The 27729-nt window shown below is 36.0% G+C and overlaps 1 protein-coding gene and 1 non-coding gene across 4 annotated transcripts in view; one reads left to right on the top strand and one right to left on the bottom strand.

Moving 5' to 3' along the window:
* The window catches only part of WDR70 (WD repeat domain 70), a 377836-nt gene that overhangs the window by 131475 nt on the left and 218632 nt on the right, over positions 1-27729 (bottom strand). For all 3 annotated transcript variants that reach the window (XM_010367672.2, XM_030927443.1, XM_010367673.2), the window contains exon 10: positions 20849-21023. In XM_010367672.2, coding sequence (XP_010365974.1) covers positions 20849-21023 — 175 coding nt within the window. The remainder of the gene's footprint in view (positions 1-20848; positions 21024-27729) is intronic.
* On the top strand, positions 5722-5825 carry LOC115896589. The gene has a single exon (XR_004056509.1). It is a non-coding gene; the product is annotated as a U6 spliceosomal RNA (small nuclear RNA).

Below are 27729 nucleotides of genomic sequence, written 5' to 3'. Positions count from 1 at the left end.
AGAGTGGTGGCACATGCCTGTAGTCCCAGCTACTCAAGTGGCAGAGACAGGATGATCACCTGAGCCCAGGAAGCTGAGACTACAATAAGCCAAGATCTAGCCACTGCACTCCAGCCTGGACAACAGAGTGAGACCCTGTCTTAAAAAAAAAAAAAAAAAAAGACTAAAATAATACAAAAGATCAAACAAAAAGTTAGTTCTTTGAAAAGATAAACCATTAGTGAAACTTAGAAAAAAAGAAAAAAAGAGGAGACTCAAATTTGAAAAAATCATAAACAGAAGAGGATATGTCACAATGGACACAATAGAAATACAAAGGATCATTAGAGAGTACCATGAACAACAATGTGCCAATAAATTTGAAATTTTAGAGTAAATGAATAAATTCCTGGACACATACAACCTATAAAACCCGGAAGAAAAAGAAAATCTGAATAGACCAATTACAAGTCATGAGAGAGAATCAGTAGTAAAGTCTTCCAATAACAAAAAAGTCCAAGACCAGATGGCTTTACTGCTGAATTCTACCAAACCTTTAAAGAAGAATTAATACCAATTCTTTCCAAACTATCCCAGAAAATAAAAGAGGAGGGAATTCTTCCTAATTCATTCTATAAGGCCAGTATAACCCTGATACCAAAACTAGCTAAGGATACAACAACAACAAGCAGAAAACTACAGCCAGTATCCCTGATGAACACTGTTGCAAAAATCCTCACCAAAATACTAAGAAGCCGAGTTCTAACAACACATCAGTAAGAGGATACATCATAATCAAGTGGGGTTTATCTCAGGAATGCAAGGATGTCTCAACATATGCAAATCAATAAACATCACACATATCCACAGAAAGAAGGACAAAAACCGTAAGATATAGAAATAGCTTTTGATAAAATTCAACATCCCTTCATGATAAAAACTCTTAATAAATTAAGGATAGAAGAAATATACCTAAACATAATAATGGCCAAATATGACAAACCCACAACTGACATCTTACTGAACAAGAAAAAGCTTTCAGCTAAGAACTGGAACAAGACAAAGACGCCCAATCTCAGTACTCTTATTCAATATACTAATGGAAGTCCTAACCAGAGCAATTAGGCAGCAGATACATAGAAGGCATCCAAATTGGAAAGGGAGAAGTCAAAATGTCCCTGTTTGCAGATGACATGATCTTAATATATGGAAAAACCTAAAGACTTTACTACCAAAAAAAAAAAAAAAAAAAAAACCCTTAGAACTGATAACAGAATTCAGTAAATTTGTAGGGTACAAAATTAAATCAGTAGCATTTTTATACATGAATAATGAACTACTCATTCAACAGGGGATTAACATCCAGAATATACAAAGAACTCAACAGAAAAACCAACAAATAAAAACAAATGCAATTAAAATATGGGCAGGCTGGGCACAGTGGCTCACGCCTGTAATTCCAGCACTTCAGGAGGCTGAGGCAGGCAGATCACCTGAGGTCAGGAGTTCGAGACCAGCCTGGCCAACATGGTGAAACCACATCTCTACTAAAAATACAAAAAAACTAGCCAGGCATGGTGGCGGGCACCTGTAATCCCAACTACTCAGGAGGCTGAGGCAGGAGAATTGCTTGAACCCAGGAGGCGGAGGTCGTAGTGAGCTGAGATCACACCGCTACACTCCAGCCTAAGTGACACAGCGAGACTCCGTTTCAAAAAAGCAATAAAAATAAAAACAACAACAAAAAATGCGGGCAAATGATCTGAACAGATAGAAGATGACATACATATGGTCGACATGTATATGAAAAAATATGAACACCACTAATCATCAGGGAAGTGCAAATTAAAACTATAAAAAGATAACATTTCATTCCAGTTAGAATAACTATTATCAAAAAGAAAAAAGTAATAATAAATGCTGACAAGGATGTGGAGAAAAGGGAACTCATACACTACTGGTGGGAATGTAAATTTATATAATCATTATGGAGAACAGTTCCTCAAAAACTACAAATGGAACTACCAGATGATACAGCAAGGCTACTACTAAGTATACATTTTCTGGGGCTCAGAAAACAATATCCCAAAATGAAAGTATCAGAAGCAGCCTTGAAGCAAACATTTTTCTCTTTCTCCCGCCCTCCTGTCTCTCTGTCCCATTCTCCCCAGAGGCTAGCCATAGAAACTAGAATCCCCGGCCCCCAAGGTGGATCATAGAAACCAGAACCCCTGTTCCTCAAAGCTAGTCATAAATCCTATAAATAGTACTCCAATTTTACTTCTGGTTTTCATTGGAAAAACTGACCACAAAGGAATTATCTGACTTATGTTGTTTGTCTGTAGGTTGTAACACTCCTGTTCTAGAGAGGGTCCTGTCCCATACCCGGAAGGAAGGAATGCATACTCAGAGAACCCAAAAAGAATCTAGACAGACGGCCCTCCTGAGTTTCCCCAGTCTATTAGTATTAGATCACCCCTTTTTGTCCAATCATATTTCTACATGACTGTCCATACTTTGTTGAACCTTTCCCCTGTATCTTTTGATAATTTCCCCTGTATCTTTTGATCTTCATTCCAAAGGCTCCTGTGTATATACGATGAATAAATCTGTATGCCTTTTCTCTAATTAATCTGCGCTTTGTGAGTTGATTTTTCAGCAAAACATCAGGGGACCAAGGGAAAGCTCTCCCTTATCCCCTACAGTATCCAAAGCAAAAAAAATCAGTATGTCAAAAAGATACCTGCACTCCCATGTTTACTACTGCCCTAATCACAATAGCCAAGATATGGAATCAACCTAGGTGTCCAATAATAAATAGATGAAGAAAATGTGATATAGATGCACTATGGAATACTATTCGGTCATAAAAGAGAATGAAATCCTGCCATTCACAGTAACATGGATGGAAGTGGAAGATAAGTGAAATAAGCTGCAAACAGAAAGTTAAACACCCTATGTTCTCATTCATGTGAAAGAAAAATAGTTGATCTCATAGAAGTAAAAAGTAAAACAGAGAATACTAGAGGCTGAAAAGAGTAGAGGGAAGGGAGGGTTAGGAAGAGATTTGTTAACAGATACACAAAATTGGAGCTAGATAGGAGAAATAAATTTTAGTGTTCTGTCCCACAGCAGAATGACTACAGTTAACAATAAATATTATATACTTTCAAACAGCTGGAATGAGGATATTGAAAATTCCCAACAAAAAGAAATAACAAATGTTTGAGATGATGGATGTTACTTAACATGATTTGATCACTATACATCATATGTATCAAATATATCAATATAACAGTGAAGTGACGGAAAGGATGAATTCATCACTATGTATGCCCTGGATATGTACAATTATTACTTGTCAATTAAAAAATTAATTTTAAAACAGCCATGAATATGAGTAACTGAATAAATAAATGCACACTTACCTGACCTTCAACCAAGTACCAGGGACTGTGCTGTGTACTTACACAAAGGTTATCTTATTTGAACTTTCTAACTAGGTAAAGATTAAGTTTACTGTTCAGATGAGGAAACTGAAGTTTGTGATGCAAAATACTATTTTTATCATACCAGAACCACCCCAGGAGAACCTGAAGATATAAAAAGATAAGCCATATTGTGCTAATCTGGAATATTCATAATAGCTGCTATTAACTTGATCTCTATGAAACAGTATAAAAGTTCCAAATAATTTAAACGAGATAACTTTTAGTACACAATCTACTTGTCTATTTAATATTATCAGTTTTATATTCTAAGTGTTAATTGTGTATACATTGATTTTCACAACAAAGATTTATATTATTTGGAAGTAGTATCTGTATCTTTCCTTTAAAATTCTGAAAGCGTCCAGTTTACTACTTGGTAAATAATGGATTTTATATGTTTGAGGATAATAATGAAAACTGCAATCACCAATATTTAGAACACACTCTCTGAATTCCAGGAATTCAGTTATAAAGGACTCTGGGAATAATATGCAACCCCTTTAATAGAAAAGTGAAGGAAAGGATGAATTCAGCTGTATCAAGACAAATTTTAGATGTTATTTAAAGGAAATGACACTAAATAGCAGTGAATCTCACAGTGAGAAAGGTATATTTTTGAAATTTCCTTCAATTCTTTCAGTTTGACCAAGCAGGAAGTCTTGATTTAGCATTGATTGGTCTTTAATACCTCCATAACTTTTGCCTATATCCCTTTTTAACATAGAAAAATCTAAGACACATGAGAATTAGTAGATAACAGTATCTAGCTAGTATCTGGCTAATGACTGTTTTATTTTCAGAATTTGCTGTGTTCTTTTTAGAGTCATATTGCTTTTTTACATTTTTGATAGTGTTAGAATGTTTCTTTTTTAAATGGGGGAATGAGGAATGATTACTTAAGAGGTATGGGGTGTTTTTATGGGGTGATGAAACTTTTGAAACTAGAGAATTGGTGGTTGCAACATTGTGAATACACTAAATACCAATGATTGTTTGCTTTAAATGATTAATGTCTGAAGTCAATCACAAATTTTTTAATTATTTGGAATAAATAAATCCATTTCTAACAATTTAAAAAACAATATGGTGATGTATACATATGACAAGAATTATAAAAGTCGTATGCAAGTAAGTGAATTTTGGGAAATAGACTTACCTCGAGAAATTGGACTGGAATGGTATAGATGAGATTTCTAGAGGTAGACTGTAAGAAGCTGATGGGTAGAGCCTTGCAAACTAATTCTGGTAGCTTTTCAAGATACCAATAATCTGGTAAATTTTAGCCTCAGGTGATTTCTAGTGGCATACCAGATGTCTTCAAGGGCTTAGGCAAAAATCCTGAGGCAAATAAAACATCTTCTACATCCATCTGCTTTCTGTTCTAAATCTCTGTGGCCCCTCTTCATCTCCATCACCATTCAAGTGTACACTGTGTTCATGATGACCTCTGCTCATTCAACACCCTAAATCATTTTTTCGGTTTTCAATTCTTTAGTCCAACTTCTGTTTTCAAAGTGTAGGCTTTAGCTATGTTTGAAAAGGGTTAATATTAGCCTTGCCTATCTCACAAGGCTTCTGAAAAGATCAAATTATATTTGAGGCATGCTCTAGAAGTGTTTTTCAAATTCTGGATTCTTACTCATTAGTGGGTCCTAAAATCAATGTAATAGGTTATGATCAGTACTTTAAACATGGAACAAATCGGGATACAAAAAAATGGAGTGTACACTGCCATAGGAATTGCTATGGTTAACTCCTTTTTCAGTTTCATATATGCCTGTGTGTCTGTGCAAAGATATGTGAATAGTCAGTCACAATATAAAATGTTAATTTTGTGATTAAAAAAATACAGCTTTATAAGACAAGTATAATAGGTCTTTTCTGCTATATTTTCAAATAGAAAGCATATAAAAACTGTTTTTCAGAATAAAACAGGGTTACTACCTGACAAATGCAGTGATTGGCTCCTTAGCCACCTGCCCCATGAGCATCAATGCAGCATCAGTGTTTACTACCCAGGTTAAAACCTTGATGGCAAAAAACAACAAAGCAGCAAAAAAACAAAACAAACAAAAACAGACTACTCAGTGAAAACACCACTCAATGAGAATAGTCCTTTCTGTAATTAACTATAAAAAATTGGGGAAGTAACTTTAAAATTATATCTGAATTAAGATTTGATCCTTGCATAACTTTGTAGGCTAAAGCTGAAAGCCATAAAAACTGATAAAGAACAAAACTGGTAAACACAGTGTTCACGGCAGCATATATACTAAAATTGGAATGATACAGAGAAGATTACCATGGCCCCTGCGCAAGGATGACATGCAAATTTGTGAAGCATTCCACATTTTTAAGACAGTTTTGTATCATTTTGCGGACTATTACCGGTTTAAATCTGTGCTTAAAAAAAAAAAAAAAAAAACTGGTAAATATTTTAAAATATTCTAAAAGGTTGAGGTTTAACAGAATCTTGAAAAGCTCTTTATTTTGGAACTAACATATTATAATAAACATTTCTGAACAGTTTTAAGAAATTTGATAAATTACTATGGCTTGGGTAATTAGTAGAAGAAAAAACAAAACAAAACAAAACAGGGAGGACTCACTGCAGCACCAAGAGCTTTGGAGTGCAAATCATCACTGGTTGCATCACTTCTCCAGTTGCAATGAATCAAAGAGCAGGTTAAAAGAGAATGCACACAGACCAGAGAACTGTTTCACAGTTTTGGCTCAGACTTCACTTTGTGTATATAAAAAGCCCTACTAGTGGCTCTATTAAGTGAACATTTAACATTTACTATTTTGTTTATAATAGTTAAAACAGTAATGTTTGGCCTTGTCCGCTTACAAAATAAATCATAGCTGTCCTGATGCTGAGAAACATGGCTCAGGAAATATCTCTACTAGAGAGAGGCATCCCTTATATAGGCTTTTTAGAGACTATAGTCATCCTGCAGAGAGTCTGACCATTTTAGATGACATAGCCCTATCTAGATAACCATAGAGGACTAATTGTGCTCTGTAACATGCCAAAAGTTTTTTTGTTTTTTGTTTGTTTGTTTAAGAATTAGGGAGTATTTACTCCATATTGCCAAATGATACCAGATAATAACAAAAATAAAATTAACTGATCAAAATTGGCTAGAATAACACAAATTCAAAACATGCTTCCCCTATTTCATGCAACCCAAATTTTTCACTCTCAAAGAGTCCATTAACCATTAAAAAATAAGGAACCATGACAGGGAATGAGCAAATGTGTTTAATGAAATCATTTTCCAAATTAAATTATCTATTTTATATGATTGCCCAGCTTTTTTTTTAAAAAGGCATAATTTAAAACACTGTAAAAAAAATGAGCCTACATTATCCATTTGCTAGCTCTGGCTTCAAAAAATCTTCAGAACCCGAACATTACCTTCACCACTAAAACCCTTGTCCAGGAATTTACCTTTATGTCTAAAATAGCCCCTCATCTGTCTCCCTGCTTCCACCATTCTCTCCCTGTAGTTATTCTCCGTGCAGAACAGCCAGAATGATTCTTTTAAAAATGTAACTTGAATAATGCCAATCCTCTCCTAAAATCCATGTAATGGCTTCTCATTACCCTCAGAAGAGTATCTAAACTCTACATAGCCAAAACAGCCCTATTTGATCTGATATATCCACCCACCTCAACCTTTTTCCACTTCCTTCTTCACTTTTCCCTATGTGAAGGCTGAAGCTGGTAGATCACTTGAGGTCAGGAGTTCGAGACCAGCCTGGCCAACATGATGAAACCCCATCTCTACTAAAACCATGAAAATTAGCCAGGCTTGGTGGTGGGCACCTGGTAATCCCAGCTCCTTGGGAGGCTGAGGCAGGAGAATCACTTGAACCCCAGAGGCGGAGGTTGCAGTGAGCCGAAATTGAGCCACTGCACTCCAGCCTGGGCAACACAGCAGGACTCAGTCTCAAAACAAACAAACAAATAAAATCTTACTTTTTAAAATAAATTTTTAAAAATTTTGACCTTTATATTTTGACTACATTCAAGTCACTAAATAGTGACAAAGTGAAATTACATCCTTCTCTTGAATCTGCTTATTCAATATAACGAAAATATAAGATTATATTAACTGCTTGCTTATATTTACACATTTGACTCTATAACAGCATCTCTTATGGATATATTTTAAACTGAAGTTTTTGGTTCATGATTGATTTCCATTTTTTCTGTCCTAAATATCAATACACATCCATAAATATTCATATGTTTTCTATTCTGCCATGTTTAGCAGAAAATTTTAATTCTTCCAACTTTATTTGTGAGCTCCAATGTTTTCAGAAGACTTTTAAAAATCTTTATAAGTAAACACTTATGTTAATTCAATTTTTCTTCTGGCTTCCTCAAGCAACTTTGATCAATATGTAATCATATAAATCTACAAAGTTTTATACATAATGTTTTCATCAGTTACATTTTTCCCTTCTATATGTTAATATCTATGCATCTAGGCAGTGTATATGTTTTACCTTTTAAGTATACCGCACAAGGTCTATATTTTAAAATTGGACTATGAAAGCCAGGATTTCTGAGGATACAATTTAAGTATCTACAGTGCAGGTAAATAAAGCTCTTGAGATTTAATTCAACAAATACTTATCAAGTCCCTGCTACGCATGGTTTACATACCAACAGATCCAAAGGTAAGGAAGAAAAAATTCTCACCCCCAAAGAGCTCGTAACAGTGACATATAAACTTTTGTGTCCTTAGCCAACTTAGGCAAGGCACAGATTACCTACTTCACCCATTCCCATATTTCAGTGGCAAAAGAACTCAGGACTAAAAGTTCCACTGTACATGAAATATTGAAAAAAATTATAATGCATTTTAATAAGAATATAGATCACCCACTTTTTAAACATCTTTATCAAATTATAATTTAAGACCATAAAATTCACCCATTTTAAGTGTGCAACTGGATGATTTTTAGTTAATTTACAGAGGTGTACAATCATCACCACAATCTTGTTTTAGAATATTCCCAACAGGGTCATTTATGTTTGAACCATATAGCAGTGAAATTTTAGAGTGCATATTCTAGAGTCAGAGTTCCTGGCTCCAAAACTTACTAGATGCATGACCTTAGGTGAGTTGTTAAACCCTTCACTGCTGTACTTCAGTTTTCTCATCTAAAATATGTAGTTAATGGTAGTACTTAATTCACAATATTGTTCTGAGGATTAAATGAATTAAAACATATACAAAGCACTTGAAACGGTCCCTGGAACAAAGTAAGTGTTCAGTAAGTATCGCTTATTGTTAAAACTATATGCTTTAAAATCTATTTATTGGAAAACAACAGGCTAAAAATACTACTGATGCAAATAGGTAGTATTTAGCCTATCTATTTATAGCCTACATACTGACGGCTAACGCAAACAAACAACTTATAAAATGCACTTATTTGATAGTAAGTTTAAGGAAGAATAATTTAAAATTTAAAAACAACAATAAAGCAACTGAAAACCAAACTCATTTAACATAAAACCTATAATGCTCTGATAGCATTCACTCATTTATTCAACAAATATTTATTAATATGTCATGCTCATCTTGGACACAGAGAAACAGCAAATAAGACAAAAAGTCCCTGACCATATTAATCTTAAAGAGAAACAAAATAAACAACCAGGCAAACTAAAAATAAAACAAAATACTTTCAGGGTTAATATCCCTAGATATGTAATCTTTTAGTCCCTAACAGAGCATCATAGAGGGAATGGCATGTGATTGGGCCTTCTTCAATGGATGTTGGATAGTGGATGGTGGCCATTTCTACCAGCAGTGGGGGGCTTGTGGGAGACGCATACAGGATGGAGTGTTTAGTATAGGAAAAGGCACCAAGGTAGTAAATCAGACGATAATCATAAGGGAACAAAGTATAATCTAGTCTGAGTAAAAAGTTTTTTTATTTAGGCTGGGTGCAGTGGCTCCCATCTGTAATCTCAGCACTTTGGGAAGCTGAGGTGGGTGGATCACTTGAGGTCAGGAGTTTGAGACCAACCTGGTCAACATGGCGAAAAGCTATCTCTACAAAAATTAGCTGGGCATGGTGGAGAGCGACTGGAGGCTGAGGTGGGAGAATCACTTGAATCTGGGAGGTAGAGGCTGCAGTAAGCCAAGATTGTACCACTGCACTCCAGCCTGGGTGAGTGAGACCCTATGTTAAAAAAAAAAAAAAACAAGTGTTTTGATTTATGGAGAAAGTTATGAAAGATACTCAAAGGTTGGAAAAAGGTATAAACTGAAAGGCTAGAAGTGTCAGTCTGAGAAAATTTGAACTTTATTCAGCATATGACAAGTACTGAAGTAGTAAGTATTGCATTTAACGTGATTTAAACCAGGGCTAGGTTTATCAGAACACGGACAGAGAAAGGTGAGGATATCCAGCATCGCAAGTTAAAGATGATGAAAATATGAAGTAGAATGAAAGCGAGAGATGAAATTAAGGGAGTGGATGTGAGAAACACTAAAACACAGAACTGATAAGACTGACAACTGGTTATAGGAGGTAAAGAATATTCTGAAATTCTAAATGGAAAAATAATAAAAATAGCAAAGTCAAAAGAAAGAATGAGTTCTAAAAGAGACAGGTTGTGTTTTGGGTATATTAAGCTTAAGTTCTGGCATATAATCCCGGTGGGTTGTTTCACATGTAGCTGAACGTATGTCTGGAATGAATAATGCTTAGGACAAAGTTAAGAAGATTTGGTGAGCAGTCACTAAAAGTAATATTACTGAACTTAAAATATTTCATCACCTCAACAGAAAAATGAGAAAGACGACATCCCCTTACACTAATACAGAATCCAAGGTCTTAACATTTGAGCAACTGTCTTACCAACATCCCAAATTACATGGTCCTATTATTCTTGTGTCACGTGTTTCCTATTGTATTCCCTGTGAGTAAAATCTTCTCTATATTCCTGGTGTCCTGAAATTTCATGACGCATGGCTTGGTGTGCGTCTTTTTCATTCTTTCCAGATGAGTCCTTCCTCTCTGGAAAGTCATGTTTTTTCAGTTCTGAGACCTCTTTATTTTTAGTAACTCTTTCTTACCTAATTCCATCCTTCCTCTCCTGTATTTTCATTAGAACTTTCTAGTCAAATACTAGACCCTGAATTGACACTGTAAGTTTCCTATCTTTTTTCTATCACTGTCTTTTATTCTACTTTCTAGGTTTCCTCGACTATATTTATATATACTCTCCAGGAGATTTTAATATTCCTAGGGATTCCTTCCCTTATACTCCAATCAAATATTTACTTTGCAAGAGATCTTCCTTAATCTCTTAACATTCATATTTTTGGTAGTAATCTGCTTTAGTTTCTTGGTTGTACTAGTCTCTATTTTGTCTCTGAGAATATCAATTATAGGGGTTTTTTCCTTGAAAATTTCTTCAGTTTTCTACATTATCTCTCTCTCCTCTGACTTACTTATTTTGTTTAGTATAAGTTTCTGTATTCCATGTTAGAGGATTTCCCCAAATGTCTGGTGATCCCATGTCTACCATTAATTACCTAAGAGAAAAGCACTAAAAGCCAAATTAGAAACTCTATGTCAGGGGTCAAATTCTTTTTCTGTAAGGGGCCACATAGTAAGTATCTTTGGCTTTGAGGATCATATCCTCTGTTGCAGCTACTCAACTCTGCTAATATGATACAAAAGCAGTCACAGATAATATACAAATGAATGAGCAAGGCTGTTATAATAAAATGTATGGACACTGAAATTTGAATTTCATGTAATTTTCATGTGTCACAAAATATTTTTATTTTGATTTTCTGAATCCATTATGATAGGCTGAGTAACACTCCCAAAGATTTCCACATTTGAGTCCCTGGAACCTGTTAATATATTACCTTAGGTGGCAAGGGGAAATTAAGGTTTCAGACTGATTTAATGCTGCTAATCAGCTGACCTTAAAATAGGGAAATTATCCTAGGTTATCTGAGTAGGCTAGATGTAATCACAAGGGTCTTTAAAAAGTGGCAGAGGGAAGGAGAACAGAAGGTCGCAGTGTTATGACGTAAGAAGGACTCAACAACGTTGCTGGCCTTGATGATGAAGGAAGCGTGCCAGGAGCCAAGATATAAGGGTGGCCTCTAGAAACTGGAAAAGCAAGGAAATAGATTCTCCCTGGAGCCTCCTGAAAGGAACAATGTCCTGCTAACACCTTGATTTTAGCCCAATGAGACTTTAGCCTATAGAATTGTAAGATAATACATTTCTGTTATTTTAGCCACTAAATTTGTGGTAGTTTGTTGCAGCAGCCATAGAAAAATAATACAACCATCTAAAAATGTAAAAACCACTCTTAGCTTGCCATACAAAAACAGGTAGTGGGCTAGATTTGGTACATGGCCATAGTTTTTCTGACCCTTAATATAGACTCTTAAGCCAGACTGCCTGGGATTGAACCTCAGTTATGCCACATACGAACTGTAGTTTTTAGTAGGCAAGTCAATTTCTTTGTTTCTGGGTTTTTTTTTTTTTTTTTTTTTTTATCAGTAAAACGATAATGATAGCATTTATAGCATAGAGTTGCCGTGTGGATTAAATAAAATATTACAAGTGCTTAAAATATTGCCTGGTTCACAGTAAGTACTCAGTAAGTACAATAATAATAATAACAAAAACAACAATAATAACAACAAAGGGGGAGAAGGAGAGGACAAACAACTCTACATGAAGATTTTCTTTGCCTGGAATATAGGGTCTCTTCATTAGGCCCACTTTAAAAGTAATTCTTTTGTCTTCTGTGATGGTAGAGGGAGAGCAGTGATTTGGCTGCACAGCGCAGAGGAAGGAATTATAAGACAAATCAGTTTGCCTTTTACAGGCTTCTCCTACCACGGCTAAGGTTTCAGCTTTCTCTAGATAGCTAAGTCACATACCATTTATGCATCTGGCTTCCACCTTACAAATGAATCTTGATATCTCTTTTCTGCTATCATCTCCTCTCTAATTCTCTTCATCCATTTGAGTTTATGCTTTAAAACCGGCCTTTCCTGTCACTTTAGTGAGGTTTCAGGAGGAAGCATGGTTGAACAAATGTGTTTAACCTGCCATGTTTTAACTGGAAGTCTTAAATAATTATATATTCATAGTCTTAAAAAACAAGGAAAATAATCATCCATATTTTCCAAAAACCTTTTACCCTAACTTTTTCAAAAGCCAGTATTTTTTCATTTAGTAAATGTTGCTTCTAACAGCATGTGTGACAAAAGCATTTACAGGAGCATTTTATAAGAGCATTATTTACAAGAGATTATTAAAACTTTATATAACTCTATGAAAATAATTGACAAATTAGAATTTAAGTTTAGTGCCTGCAAGTAATTTGCAGTTTTGATGGTTATTTTTGTGTTCAGAATCAATGATACACTTTTTTGGAAATGTAACCATTGAAAAATAGGCATGTGAAAGCACTATAGAATAGTTAATATGTCATACGTGTTCTGTTGAATATTTGTAAAAGGGTCATTATAATTCATGTATCTACTCAGGCATAACTAAAACATGGGTCCATAGCATTGTTACTCATTGATGGTAGTTATATTTGCATAAAATGAATGACTGGTTGGAGCAAAGCACCTACACTCTTTATCTTCCTAAGCCAAACCTTTAGTTACCAAGAAATCCATCAAACTTGGATTCGTAAGATGTTCACAGCCAGAGTTAAATAGTATCTTTAGGTCTAACTTTACCATTCTACAAAAACTGTAAGTAGCCTAGGAGTTAAAAAGAAAAAAGAGGAAGACCAGCAGTTATTAAGAACCTGTTATGTGCATGTCCTATCTGAATGTTTTACATATATTACCTAATATAATCCTCAAAATAACATGACATGGGGGGACCATGCCCTCATTTTGTGAATAAAGAAAATGAGAAGAACAAGAGTTTAGGAAAGTCAGGACTTACAGACACGAAATCTGAAGTGAAATATAATGTAATTGTATATCTCAGGTGTCATCTATAAAATGTGCTATAGAACTATGCAGTAGACATTTAGCTGTCAATATATACATATATATTCTTCTAGATTCCCAGCATTAAGTCTATTAAAGGGACAAAACTTTGAATTTCTAGCATTGCTCTTTATATTTCACACAGAGATAGATGATCTTTTTTCTCAAAAGAAGATACCAGAAACATTCTCTAAATCATTTGGTATTAAAAAAATTGTTTAAAAAATAAAATATAGTTTTTTTTTTTTTTCCCTACAACTACTCTCTCTCCTTATAGTGAATACTGTGCTACTTTAACTTGAACACCTATTATTAGGTAAAAGTTGTGAATTATTGTTAAATGATCAGTCTTTGCAGAAAGAAAGGAGAAGACACCGAGATGAGGTCATTAGTCTGGGCTGCAAGCACAGTCTTAGCCATTGGAGGTCATGTTTAACTTATACAAGTCTTTGATGATATCACTATCAGGGAAATAAAGGATATTTATCGACTATAGAATAATCAGAATTTAAAAAGCTCTCCATACATCATTCCCAAGATTCATAGCTAAAATGGTATGTCAAAGAAGTTTTTTTTTAAAAAAAAAAAGGCTGAAATCAAAATATTCTCAAATGAAAATTTTGAAATGAAACAAGAGTTCTTCAAGCATCTTCACAGTTGCAGACGGCAGTAAATAATGAATAACTATGTAATAAAATGTTTTCCAAATCAAAGTCATACGACTTTAAAATCATGCAACAGATGACAACTTTATCACAAACAAGACTGGAAACATTATATGCTAAAAATATTTCAACGCAGTATTTTTTTTTAAATCTCCAAAATCATGAATACCAACAGCTTAACACTCAGTTTAGGGAGTTTAGATTGCTCTAATAGGTAATAATGAAAAATATAAAGAAAATATTAAGAGCACACTGTCATAAAATTCTTCCTTCTTGCTAATAATCTGGCTTAGTACACAAACATACAGAACCTCCATAAAAGTAAATACTGCTAGATGGGTGAATCACAAGGTCAGGAGATCGAGACCATCCTGGCTAACATGGTGAAACCCCATCTCTACTAAAAAATACAAAAAACTAGCCAGGTGTGGTGGCGGGCGCCTGTAGTCCCAGCTACTCGGAAGGCTGAGGCAGGAGAATGGCGTGAACCCAGGAGGTGGAGCTTGCAGTGAGCTGAGATCCGGCCACTGCACTCCAGCCTGGGTGACAGAGCGAGACTCCGTCTCAAAAAAACAAAAAAAAAGTAAATATTGCTTTCATTTTTAGTGGTTATGACAGCTTCATAAGAATATCCCAAAAGCAACAAAAAGACGCAATTACCAGCCATTAAAAAAATATCACTACAGAAAGTAGTTAACAAATAGTATGAGAATTTGTCTTAAATTAGTTTACTTGAGGTGTGAGAGAAGAATGTTCAAAGCTGCATTACGAAAATTTAACCAAAAAAACTACTAAATTTTTTAATTGTGAAAATTATTGTTAATGTAAGGCACAGCAGATGGTGTCCAACAGTGAGGAGTGACTTCTAAGAGACTTTAAGTAACTTAAGGGCACCCAGGGACTCAAGTGCCACCTTTCCCACAAAACATTGTCTTTATTCTGCTTTACTTTTCTTTCATTGTATCAAATTAGCTTGCTGGTGATTCTAAAGAGAAGATTCAAGACTGTTTTGGGAAGTAAGAATCTCTAAAGATGCTTTAGTATCATTTTTATATGCAGAATAGCTCACTATTTCTGCTTTGTTTAGTAAACAATGAATATTATTACTCTGTAACCCCCATTAATCCTGTTGCTTATCCAAACTGTGCACCTTTCAGAGGCCCTATGACTCCCCACCTGACCTCTGCCTTCCCTAATTCTTCCATATGATGGGCATTATACAAAGCAGCACCTGGTCATAAATTACCTCACAGATCATTCCCTGAATGTTTTACAAACTACTTACAGGTTTAAATTTCTTTTGTCTTATTCTCAGTGAGGTGACAGTTCCTCAAAAATACCAGTTGAAATGTTCCAGATGTGAAGAGATACAGATATACAGATATGGAGAAACCCACAAAAGGATACCGATCAGGTAATTTACAAGCATTAAGGGATAGAGAATGGGACAATGACATAGGAGAGGAGTGGTATAGAATAAAATAATAATAAACCAAAAAACCAACATTTTTTGAAAAGCACATATTTCATGTAGGTAAAATTACAGGATCCCATTTAAATAACGACATTTTGAAAAAAAGCAAAGAAATCAAGCTATATCTACTATTTTATGCTTTCAAATTTAAAAAGCAAGCTTCAAATTCTCTCTACATAAAAACAAAACTTTGTGTTTCTTTTTTTGTTTTTTGAGACGGTGTCTTGCTCTGTCGTCCAGGCTGCAGTGCAGTGGCACGATCTCGGTTCACTGCAACCTCCACCTCCCAGATTCAAGCGATTCTCCTGCCTCAGCCTCCCACGTAGCTGGAACTACAGGCACCCACCGCCACACCTGGCTAATCTTTTTTGTATTTTTAGTGGAGACGGGGGTTTCACCATGTTGGCCAGGCTGGTCTCGAACTCCTGACCTTGTGATCCGCCTACCTCGGCTTCCCAAACTGCTGGGATTACAGGCGTGGGGCACTGCGCCCAATCTATGTATCTGTAAATACATGTATTAATAAGAAGAAGGGTGTAGAAGGACATAAAGTAATCTTTTAACAAGCAACTGGAGTCATTTAAAGATTTGCTGTGTGCTGGATATTTGTCTCTTCTTCATATTTGTTGTCTTATTTGCCAGAAGTTGATTTCCTGATATGATTACTGTCTTTGTCTCAGATTCCTCTGTTCCACTTTCTGGCATGGCTGAAAATGGGGGCACTGAACAGCCAACTGAGCTGGGGAAATCTTGCAGCTTTCTTGGTAAGGCATTGCGCTGTGTGGTGATTTTCCCAAAGGAACAGCCCAAGAATATGGGCAAGGGCTTGCAGGCCAAAAGGGCAATAGGAGGCCGTCAGATAGAGGGGGGTCAAGTTGCTAGTGGTGCCTATTGCAAAATCAAACAACCTCAAATATTATTCCCTTCCATCACCTGTGTCTAGGGAGAGCAACACTCCATGAATAAAATGAATCCCAATATTCCTGACAAAAACTTAGCCTACAATCAGTAATGGCAAGATAAGAAAATACAGTATGTAATTTTAGTCAAGAGTCTAGTATATTGTAGATTCCTGATAGATACTAAAACACAGAAACAGTGCTTTGTGCAAAGTCAAAGAATAAATCTGATAGGCATTTTGATATGAAGAGAAGTTATTAGGTATTCATGAGACTACACATGCTGAATTATTTGAAAACCCAGAAATTATAAAGAGACATGAACATAGTTTTTAAAAATTTGCCTGTTATTAGCAAATCCAAAATCAGTCACATATACAGATTAATATATTTATATATCATTAAGAATATACCAAAAACTACCTCAATATCTTTCTCCTCTCCCCCTACCCCAAAACTCATACACATACCCAACTCTATCTCACTGTGTATTCATATAACTAGGATAGTTTTTTAATGCTACTATTCATTAAATGTATTCTTAGAACTAAACTGACCATCTCATTTTATGTTACTATTTTAGAATACATCCATCCATTCATTCATTCAACAAATAGTTACTGAAGGTCTGGTATATAGTAGGCACTGTCTTTGCTCTGGGAATATGGCAGGGAGTAGAACAGACAGCAGTCCTTTCCCTCATGCAGTCAATATCCTACTAGAAGGAAACAGCCAATAAAGAGGGCCAGGTGCAGCGGCTCACGCCTGTCATACCAGCACTTGGGGAGGCCAAGGTGGGAAGACTGCTTAAGTCCAGGAGTTCAAGACCAGTCTGGGCAACATAGTGAGCCCTCCATCTCTATAAAAAAGTAAGAAAATTAGCTGGGCATAGTGGCGCACACCCATGGTCTCAGCTACTCGAGAGGCCGAAGCAGGAGGATAAACTGAGCCTGGGAAGTCAAGGCCACAGTGAGTTGTAATCGTGCCACTGCACTCTAGCCTGAGTAACAAGAGTGAGAACTTGTCTCAGAAGTTTAAAAGAAAAAAAAGTGAAACATACAGTATAGCAGGTCAGACAGCTATCAGCACTATGGAAGAAAATAAAAGGGGTAGAGAGTACCACAGCAGAGAGAAGGCTGCAATTTTAAATATGGTGTAGTCAGGATAGGTCTTACTAAGAAGAAATTTCAGTCCTCTGAACTGAAAGAGGGGAGAGAAAATGCCATATGAATAGAGTGTTGCAGAATGGCCAGGGGTGGTGGCTCACACCTGTAATCCCAGCACTTTGGGAGGCCGAGGCAGGCGGATCACAAGGTCAGGAGTTTGAGACCAGCCTGGCCAATATGGTGAAACCCCATCTCTACTAAAAATACAAAAATTAGCCAGGTGTGGTGGCGTATGCCTGTAGTCCCAGCTACTCTGTAGGCTGAGGCAGAAGAACCACTTGAATCCGGGAGGCAGAGGTAACAGTGAGCCGAGATTGCACCACTGCACTCCAGCCTGGGGGACAGAGCAAGACTCTGTCTTAAAAAAAAGAGTGCTGCAGACTGACAGGTTCAACATGTGCAAAATCAGAGTGTATGCTGTTACCACTCCAATGTCATCTCCCACTATTCTGTCCCCCTCTCTCACATCATGCTAAGGCAACAGATGACTTGCTGTTGCTCAAACTATGCCGGTGAATGGGAAGCAGAGAACCAAGGGGGCAATGCAGATCCACAGAAGCTTCTCTAAAGAGGACTTCTTCTCACATGAAAGGCTGACCATCATTATACGAATAAAAAGAATCTTGGGCAAACAACCACTCCTCTTGAGGAGCAATGTCCAGTGAACTTTCTGCAATGATGGAAATGGTCTATATTGTCCATTAAGTAGCCACTGGTCACATGATAGTACTGGGTACCTAAAAAGTGGCCAGTGTGATTGAGAAACTGAAATTCTAATTGTATTTTATTTTAATTAAAACTAAAGTAGTCAAATGTGGCTAGTGGCTAGTGTACTGACCAATATAATTCTAGAGTAAAGGTAGGTCTTGACAACACAGAAATACATCATTAATAGAGATACCTTACTTCTAAAGAAATATGTTTTAATTTACTAAAGTTCAAGTTCGTCTAATGAAAATTCTAGGATTAAATACGGCAATTATGAATGTTTTACTTAATCATCTCAAAATACAGATTAACCATTATCTGTCATATAATTATTTAACTACTGCATGGAAAAACTATTGTTATTGGGCATTCTCACTTCAGCTTTAGTGTTTCCCTGTGGATGGTTTTTTTTTCTTGCTGAAAAAAAATTAAGAAATTTTTTAAAAATCCAGGTTGGGTGCAGTGGTTCACACCTGTAATCCCAGTATGTTGGGAGGCCAAGGTGGGTGGATCCCTGAGGTCAGGAGTTTGAGACCAGCCTGGACAACATGGTGAAACACCGTCTCTACTAAAACTACAAAAACTAACTGCGTGTGGTGGTACACACCTGTATGTAATCCCAGCTACTCGGGAGGCTGAGGCATGAGAACTGCCTGAACCCGGGAGGCAGAGGTTGCAGTGAGCTGAGGTAGTTCCACTGCACTCTAGCCTAGGTGACAGAGCAAGAAAGAAAGACAGAAAGACGAAAGGAAGGAAGGAAGGAAGGAAGGAAGGAAGGGAGGGAGGGAGGGAGGGAGGGAGAGAGGGAGGCAGGCAAAGGAATTTTTTAAAAATCTGTTTTCAAATCAAGCTGTGTTTCCTGCTGGCAAGTTTTTCTTTTTAACTTGATTTGTTTCCAGCTGACACACATTTGCATCCAAATGTAAAAAATATGAATAAAATATAACAAATGAGATATGTTATAATAAACTTACATTCATTTATTAAATACATTCTAACAAAACAATCAAAGACTAATTAGCTGAATGGCTTTAAGAGGTATTTCTTAGAAAGTGGCGTTCCAATGGCCTTTTTTTCTACAAAACTGAAAATAGGAGATACTCCTTATTTTAAGATACACAAGACAAATCTTTAAAAAGTATATTCAACTTTATAAAAATATATGGGTTCTAAGAGAAAGTCACATATATATACGCTATACAAAAAACACTACTATTAAAGCTACACAAGAAACCTGCATGTTTTATAATTTTTGTGTTTAAGTCAACAGCACCCAGAGATGATGAAAACCAGTTACTAAAAAATTTACTGCTTGGTTAAAACTCAGTTTACAATTCAAAGAAGTTTTTAAGATCTCTATGCTGTTATGAAGCTTTATGAGGTTTACAGTAGAGATGAAAACAGAAATAAAAAGATCTGACAAACAGAAAATGTCAAAGATGTTTTCAGTATTATCAGTATGGATTCTTTTCCCGTCTATCATCACTTTTTAATCGTCTTCCAACACATCTACCTGAAAAAACAACTGTGTTTCTTGGGATCCCCTTCAAAATGTAAATGTTTGATAGACAAAGGTGGAATATATGCATATACATTTAACTAGAATGAAAACTCCATGAGGACAGGAATTTTTGATAAGTATTATCAGTGCCTAGAGTAGTGCCTGCAGTATGTACTAAACATTTACTGACTAATCTGGCCAGAAACTTCTATAAAATAAAGATATCCAAAATGTGTTTGTGTAGAATTTTATTCTAACACTGGTGTCTAGACTCATTCCATTTAACAAACATCTTTGTTTTACCATTCATACATAAAACAAGAAGCTTTTTACAGCTTATTGATAATTGACAGAATTAGCCAAGGGCTTTTGTATTCATTATTTATATGGATTCTATCATTCTTTCCAATTCCAAACTTTATTTATTCTACTAATAGTCTGAAACTGTAAAGAAAAAACCTGAAACCTATCTAAACGAAATGTCATAGAATATTAAAATATTACTTAAATTACTAGAAAAATAACTACAAAACAACTGATGGCTCATCTTGGACTTTTCACCTTTTTCTTAAATCTTTTAAAGGGTATTTTCTAGTTCTCTGCTTAGTCTTGCTTTATATACTACATTAAACACTTCACTTTCAAAATCAAATAACCTGAGATGCCATATAATAAGCTTGCACTATGGTTTTTAAATTTTATACCAAAAGAGTACATTTATTATAAAAACAAAATATGTACTGAAAAATACAGAGTTGAAATGTCTGCTGAAATGCTGTATACTATACTACAAAAATCTCGATGTTTGATCACCTAACACTGAAGTTTAAATTAGGTCTATATTCAGGAAATTCACCTTCATAATATTTTAACACGTTTGTCTTTGTAAGGTGGCCATCTTCTAAGGAAAGATTTAAGGTTTCTAAGGGAAGATTCAACTTACAGTCAAATTTCGGTCCCAGATCTGTATGCTTCCATTCTGGCAGGCAGCTGCTATGAGGTTTCCATCTCTACTATATGTGCACGTAGTGGGAATGACTTTTTTGCCCTGCATCGTCCGAGGTTTAAACACACTTTTTTGCTTCTTTGGATTTTCAACTTCCCACGTCCTCACAGTCCTAAAAAGGATCAGGAGATTTTCATTTATTAAAAAATAAAAGGGGGCGGGGGTTAAAATAGGGAAGAGTCCATAAAGACTGCTTCACCATTTTGGCACATAAATCTCTGAATTATTTTAAAATAAAATAAGACATGCACTGTAAAAGATTCTCTATTTATAAATGAGGTTACTCACAGAAATAAAGTAAACCATCTGAATCATGTTGTCATCAAATTGAACAGAAAGAGGCAAATTCTACTTCCAATCGATCAGAGTTATTAATTCTGTCCCTCTAAAGCAGTAAGTGGCCTCCAAATTATTCTGACTTTACCCCCGATCAGCCAAACTGTTGAATGTCTGCCCCCATATAGGCACGTATTCGTAAATCACTTACATGTGTGAATGCACTGTTTTTAACATACACCAGAAAACACACTGAAAAATAAGTTATTAAAAGAATAATACACCTCTCTAGAGGCCAAGCGAAGATCTCATTCCTCTAGGGGAGAAGTAGAAATACACCTGTCTGTTTCTGAGCTTTTGCCAAGCAACAAGCAACAACAGCCTAGTCCTGGAGCAGAGGTGTAAAACACCCTTGTACTCACAGTCCTAAGTGAAGGAGCACTGTCAGTAAGGGAGGGTAGAACAAACGCCACATGACCCAGAGGGGGAATTTCAAAAGCTTAAAATACAGAAAAATAAAGATAAGGTAAGTTTCTTGCCAGAAACTATACAAGCCAAACCACTATGGAACAACATCCTTAAAGTTCGAAATGAAAAAACTAATTGTCAATCTAATATTCTAGAGACAGTCAAAATATATTTTAAAAATAAGGTGAACTCAAGACTTTTTCAAATGGACAAAAGCTAAGGCAATTCACTACCATCAGACATCTACTAAAATAAATGTTAAAAGACATAGGTAGAATAAATATGACAAAAGTGGAAATCTGAATCTACACAAACAAAGAATATTACAAATGTAAAATGCATTTTTAAAAATGTTTAGATATCTTTAAAAAATAAATTCATGTAAAGCAAAAATAGTAAAAAAACAATGCACTAATGTACTTTGAGTTTTATAACCATATCCAAGTAAAATGTATGACAATAATTGCAAAGGTTGGGAGGAGGAAGGAAAATACGTTGTTTTATACTATACTTGAAATAGCACAATATTATTTGATATGTTAAAGATGTACATTACAAACTCTAAAGCAATTGCTATCATATTTTTAAATCAATACATAATAATGAAGATACAATGAAAACAAATTGATTTTATCAAAAACAAGATAAGAAATCAAAGCAATGTGATAAGTATAAAACAAAAAGCAATACGGCAGATGCAAATTCAACCTCATTGATAATAAAATTAATTAGAAATGGTCCAAAAATTCTAATTGAAAGACAAAGATTAGAAGCTTCTTAGTTTCACGCAATTGCTTTTGCCTATTTTTGTTTTTATTGCCTGTGCCTTCGGGTCATATATAAAAAATCTAAGCCCAGACGAATGTCACAAAGGTTTTTGCCTGTTTTACAGTCATTTTACAGTTTCAGGTCTTAAACATTTAAGTCTTTAATCCATCTTGAGTTGATTTTTGTATATGGCATGAAATAAGGGTCCAATTTCATTCTTCTGCATGTGGATATCTAGTTTCTTCAACACCATTTATTGAAGAGACTGTGTGTTCTTGGCACCTTTGTTAAAAATCAATTGACTGTAAGTACCTGGGTTTATTTCTAGACTATATTCTGTTCCACTAGATGATGTGTCTTGTTTTTATGCCAGTACCGTACATCATACTGTTTTGATTACAATAGCTTTTATTTTGAAATCAGGGAGAGTGTGATGTGATGTCTCCAGCTTTGTTACTTTTGTTTATCACTGCTTTGGCGATTTGGGATCTTTTGTGGTTTCATATGAATTTTAGGGGTTTTTTCTTCTATTTCTGTGGAAAATGACATTGGAATTTTGATACGGATTGCACTGAATTTGTAGATCACTTTGGATTGTTTTGACATTTTAGCAATATTAATGTTTCTAATCCATGAACATTGAATACCTTTCCATTTATTTGTGTCTTTTTTTCTTTTTCATTTTTTTTTTTTTATTATACTTTAAGTTCTAGGGTACATGTGCATAACATGCAGGTTTGTTACATATGTATACTTGAGTCATCTTGGTGTGCTGCACCCATCAACTCGTCAGCACCCATCAACTCGTCATTTACATTAGGTATAACTCCCAGGGCAATCCCTCACCCATCCCCCCCTCCCCATGATAGGCCCCGGTGTGTGATGTTCCCCTTCCTGAGTCCAAGTGATCGCATTGTTCAGTTCCCACCTGTAAGTGAGAATATGCGGTGTTTGGTTTTCTGTTCTTGTGATAGTTTGCTAAAAATGATGGTTTCCAGCTGCATCGATTTCCCTACACAGGACTCAAACTCATCCTTTTTTATGGCTGCATAGTATTCCATGGTGTATATGCCACATTTTCTTAATCCAGTCTGTCACTGATGGACATTTGGGTTGATTCCAAGTCTTTGCTATTGTGAATAGTGCCGCAATAAACATACGTGTGCATGTCTCTTTATAGCAGCATGATTTGTAATCCTTTGGGTATATACCCAGTAATGGGATGGCTGGGTCATATGGTACTTCTAGTTCCTAGATCCTTGAGGAATTGCCATACTGTTTTCCATAATGGTTGAACTAGTTTACAATCCCACCAACAGTGTAAAACTGTTCCTATTTCTCCACATCCTCTCCGGCACCTGTTGTTTCCTGACTTTTTAATGATTGCCATTCTAACTGGTGTGAGATGGTATCTCATTGTGGTTTTGATTTGCATTTCTCTGATGGCCAGTGACGATGAGCATTTTTTCATGTGTCTGTTGACTGTATGAATGTCCTCTTTTGAGAAATGTCTGTTCATATCCTTTGCCCACTTTTTGATGGGATTGTTTTTTTCTTGTAAATTTGTTTGAGTTCTTTGTAGGTTCTGGATATTAGCCCTTTGTCAGATGAGTAGATTGCAAAAATTTTCTCCCATTCTGTAGGTTGCCTGTTCACTCTGATAGTAGTTTCTTTTGCTGTGCAGAAGCTCTTTAGTTTAATGAGATCCCATTTGTCAATTTTGGCTTTTGTTGCCATTGCTTTTGGTGTTTTAGACATGAAGTCCTTGCCCATGCCTATGTCCTGGATGGTATTACCCAGATTTTCTTCTAGGGTTTTTATGGTATTAGGTCTAACATTAAAGTCTCTAATCCATCTTGAATTAATTTTCATATAAGGAGTAAGGAAAGGATCCAGTTTCAGCTTTCTACTTATGGCTAGCCAATTTTCCCAGCACCATTTATTAAATAGGGAATCCCTTCCCCACTTCTTGTTTCTCTCAGGTTTATCAAAGATCAGATGGCTGTAGATGTGTGGTATTATTTCCGAGGAATCTGTTCTGTTCCATAGGTCTATATGTTTGTTTTGGTACCAGTACCATGCTGTTTTGGTTACTGTAACCTTGTAGTATAGTTTGAAGCCAGGTAGCGTGATGCCTCCAGCTTTGTTCTTTTGACTTAGGATTGTCTTGGAAATGCGGGCTCTTTTTTGGTTCCATATGAACTTTAAAACAGTTTTTTCCAATTCTGTGAAGAAACTCATTGGCAGCTTGATGGGGATGGCATTGAATCTATAAATTACCTTGGGCAGTATGGCCATTTTCACGATATTGATTCTTCCTATCCATAAGCATGATATGTTCTTCCATTTGCTTGTGTCCTCTTTTATTTCACTGAGCAGTGGTTTGTAGTTCTCCTTAAAGAGGTCCTTGACATCCCTTGTAAGTTGGATTCCTAGGTATTTTATTCTCTTTGAAGCAATTGTGAATGGAAGTTCAATCCTGATTTGGCTGTTTGTGTATTACTGGTATATAAGAATGCTTGTGATTTTTGCACATTAATTTTGTATCCTGAGACTTTGCTGAAGTTTCTCATCAGCTTAAGGAGATTTTGGGCTGAGACGATGGGGTTTTCTAAATATACAATCATGTCATCTGCAAACAGGGACAATTTGACTTCTTCTTTTCCTAACTGAATACCCTTGATTTCTTTCTCTTGCCTGATTGCTCTAGCCAGAACTTCCAACACTATGTTGAATAGGAGTGGTGACAGAGGGCATCCCTGTCTTGTGCCAGTTTTCAAAGGGAATTTTTCCAGTTTTTGCCCATTCAGTATGATATTAGCTGTGGGTTTGTCATAAATAGCTCTTATTATTTTGAGGTACGTTCCATCAATACCGAATTTATTGAGCAGTTTTTAGCATGAAGGGCTGTTGAATTTTGTCAAAGGTCTTTTCTGCATCTATTGAGATAATCATGTGTTCTTTGTCTTTGGTTCTGTTTATATGCTGGATTACGTTGATTGATTTGCGAATGTTGAACCAGCCTTGCATCCCAGGGATGAAGCCCACTTGATCATGGTGGATAAGCTTTTTGATGTGCTGCTGGATCCGGTTTGCCAGTATTTTATTGAGGATTTTTGCATCGATATTCATCAGGGATATTGGTCTAAAATTCTCTTTTTTTCTTGTGTCTCTGCCAGGCTTTGGTATCAAGATGATGTTGGCCTCATAAAATGAGTTAGGGAAGATTCCCTCTTTTTCTATTGATTGGAATAGTTTCAGAAGGAATGGTACCAACTCCTCCTTGTAACTCTGGTAGAATTCAGCTGTGAATCCATCTGGTCCTGGACTTTTTTTGGTTGGTAGGCTATTAATTATTGCCTCAATTTCAGAGCCTGCTATTGGTCTATTCAGGGATTCAGCTTCTTCCTGGTTTAGTCTTGGAAGAGTGTAAGTGTCCAGGAAATTATCCATTTCTTCTAGATTTTCTAGTTGATTTGCGTAGAGGTGTTTATAGTATTCTCTGATGGTAGTTTGTATTTCGGTGGGGTCGGTGGTGATATCCCCTTTATCATTTTTTATGATTTTTTATTTGATTCTTCTCTCTTTTCCTCTTTATTAGTCTTGCTAGCAGTCTATCAATTTTGTTCATCTTTTCAAAAAACCAACTCCTGGATTCATTGATTTTTTGGAGGGTTTTTTGTGTCTCTATCTCCTTCAGTTCTGCTCTGATCTTAGTTATTTCTTGCCTTCTGCTAGCTTTTGAATGTGTTTGCTCTTGCTTCTCTAGTTCTTTTAATTGTGATGTTAGAGTGTCCATTTTAGATCTTTCCTGCTTTCTCTTGTGGGCATTTAGTGCTATAAATTTCCCTCTACACACTGCTTTAAATGTGTCCCAGAGATTCTGGTATGTTGTATCTTTGTTCTCATTGGTTTCAAAGAACATCTTGATTTCTGCCTTCATTTTGTTATGTACCCAGTAGTCATTCAGGAACAGGTTATTCAGTTTCCATGCAGTTGAGCAGTTTTGACTGGGTTTCTTAGTCCTGAGTTCTAGTTTGATTGCACTGTGCTCTGAGAGACAGTTTGTTATAATTTCTGTTTTTGTACATTTGCTGAGGAGTGCTTTACTTCCAATTATGTGGTCAATTTTGGAATAAGCGTGATGTGATGCTGAGAAGAATGTATACTCTGTTGATTTGCGGTGGAGAGTTCTGTAGATGTCTATTAGGTCCGCTTGCTGCAGAGATGAGTTCAATTCCTGGATATCCTTGTTAACTTTCTGTCTCGTTGATCTGTCTAATGTTGACAGTGGGGTGTTGAAGTCTCCCATTATTATTGTATGGGAGTCTAAGTCCCTTTGTAAGTCTCTAAGGACTTGCTTTATGAATCTGGGTGCTCCTGTATTGGGTGCATATATATTTAGGAGAGTTAGCTCTTCCTGTTGAACTGATCCCTTTACCATTATGTAATGGCCTTCTTTGTCTCTTTTGATCTTTGAGGGTTTAAAGTCTGTTTTATCAGAGAGTAGGATTGCAACCCCTGCTTTTTTTTGTTCTCCATTTGCTTGGCAGATCTTCCTCCATGCCTTTATTTTGAGCCTATGTAAGTCTCTGCATGTGAGATGGGTCTCCTGAATACAGCAGACTGATGGGTCTTGACTCTTTATCCAATTTGCCAGTCTGTGTCTTTTAATTGGAGCATTTAGTCCATTTACATTTAAGGTTAATATTGTTATGTGTGAACTTGATCCTGCCATTATGATATTAACTGGTTATTTTGCTCGCTAGTTGATGCAGTTTCTTCCTAACCTCGATGGTCTTTACATTTTGGCATGTTTTTGCAATGGCTGGTACCGGTTGTTCCTTTCCATGTTTAGTGCTTCCTTCAGGGTCTCTCGTAAGGCAGGCCTGGTGGTGACAAAATCTTTAAGCATTTGCTTATCTGTAAAGGATTGTATTTCTCCTTCACTTATGAAACTTAGTTTGGCTGGATATGAAATTCTGGGTTGAAAATTCTTTTCTTTAAGAATGTTGAATATTGGCCCCCACTCTCTTCTGGCTTGTAGAGTTTCTGCTGAGAGATCTGCTGTTAGTCTGATGGGCTTCCCTTTGTGGGTAACCCGAGCTTTCTCTCTGGCTGCCCTTAAGATTTTTTCCTTCATTTCAACTTTGGTGAATCTGGCCATTATGTGCCTTGGAGTTGCTCTTCTGGAGGAGTATCTTTGTGGCGTTCTCTGTATTTCCTGAATTTGAATGTTGGCCTGCCCTACTAGGTTGGGGAAATTCTCCTGGATGATATCCTGAAGAGTGTTTTCCAACTTGGTT

Source organism: Rhinopithecus roxellana, chromosome 3, assembly GCF_007565055.1.
Source record: "Rhinopithecus roxellana isolate Shanxi Qingling chromosome 3, ASM756505v1, whole genome shotgun sequence".
NCBI lineage: Eukaryota > Metazoa > Chordata > Mammalia > Primates > Cercopithecidae > Rhinopithecus > Rhinopithecus roxellana.
The sequence above is the reverse complement of the archived record's forward strand: the minus strand, read 5'-3'. Positions and strand labels throughout refer to the sequence as shown.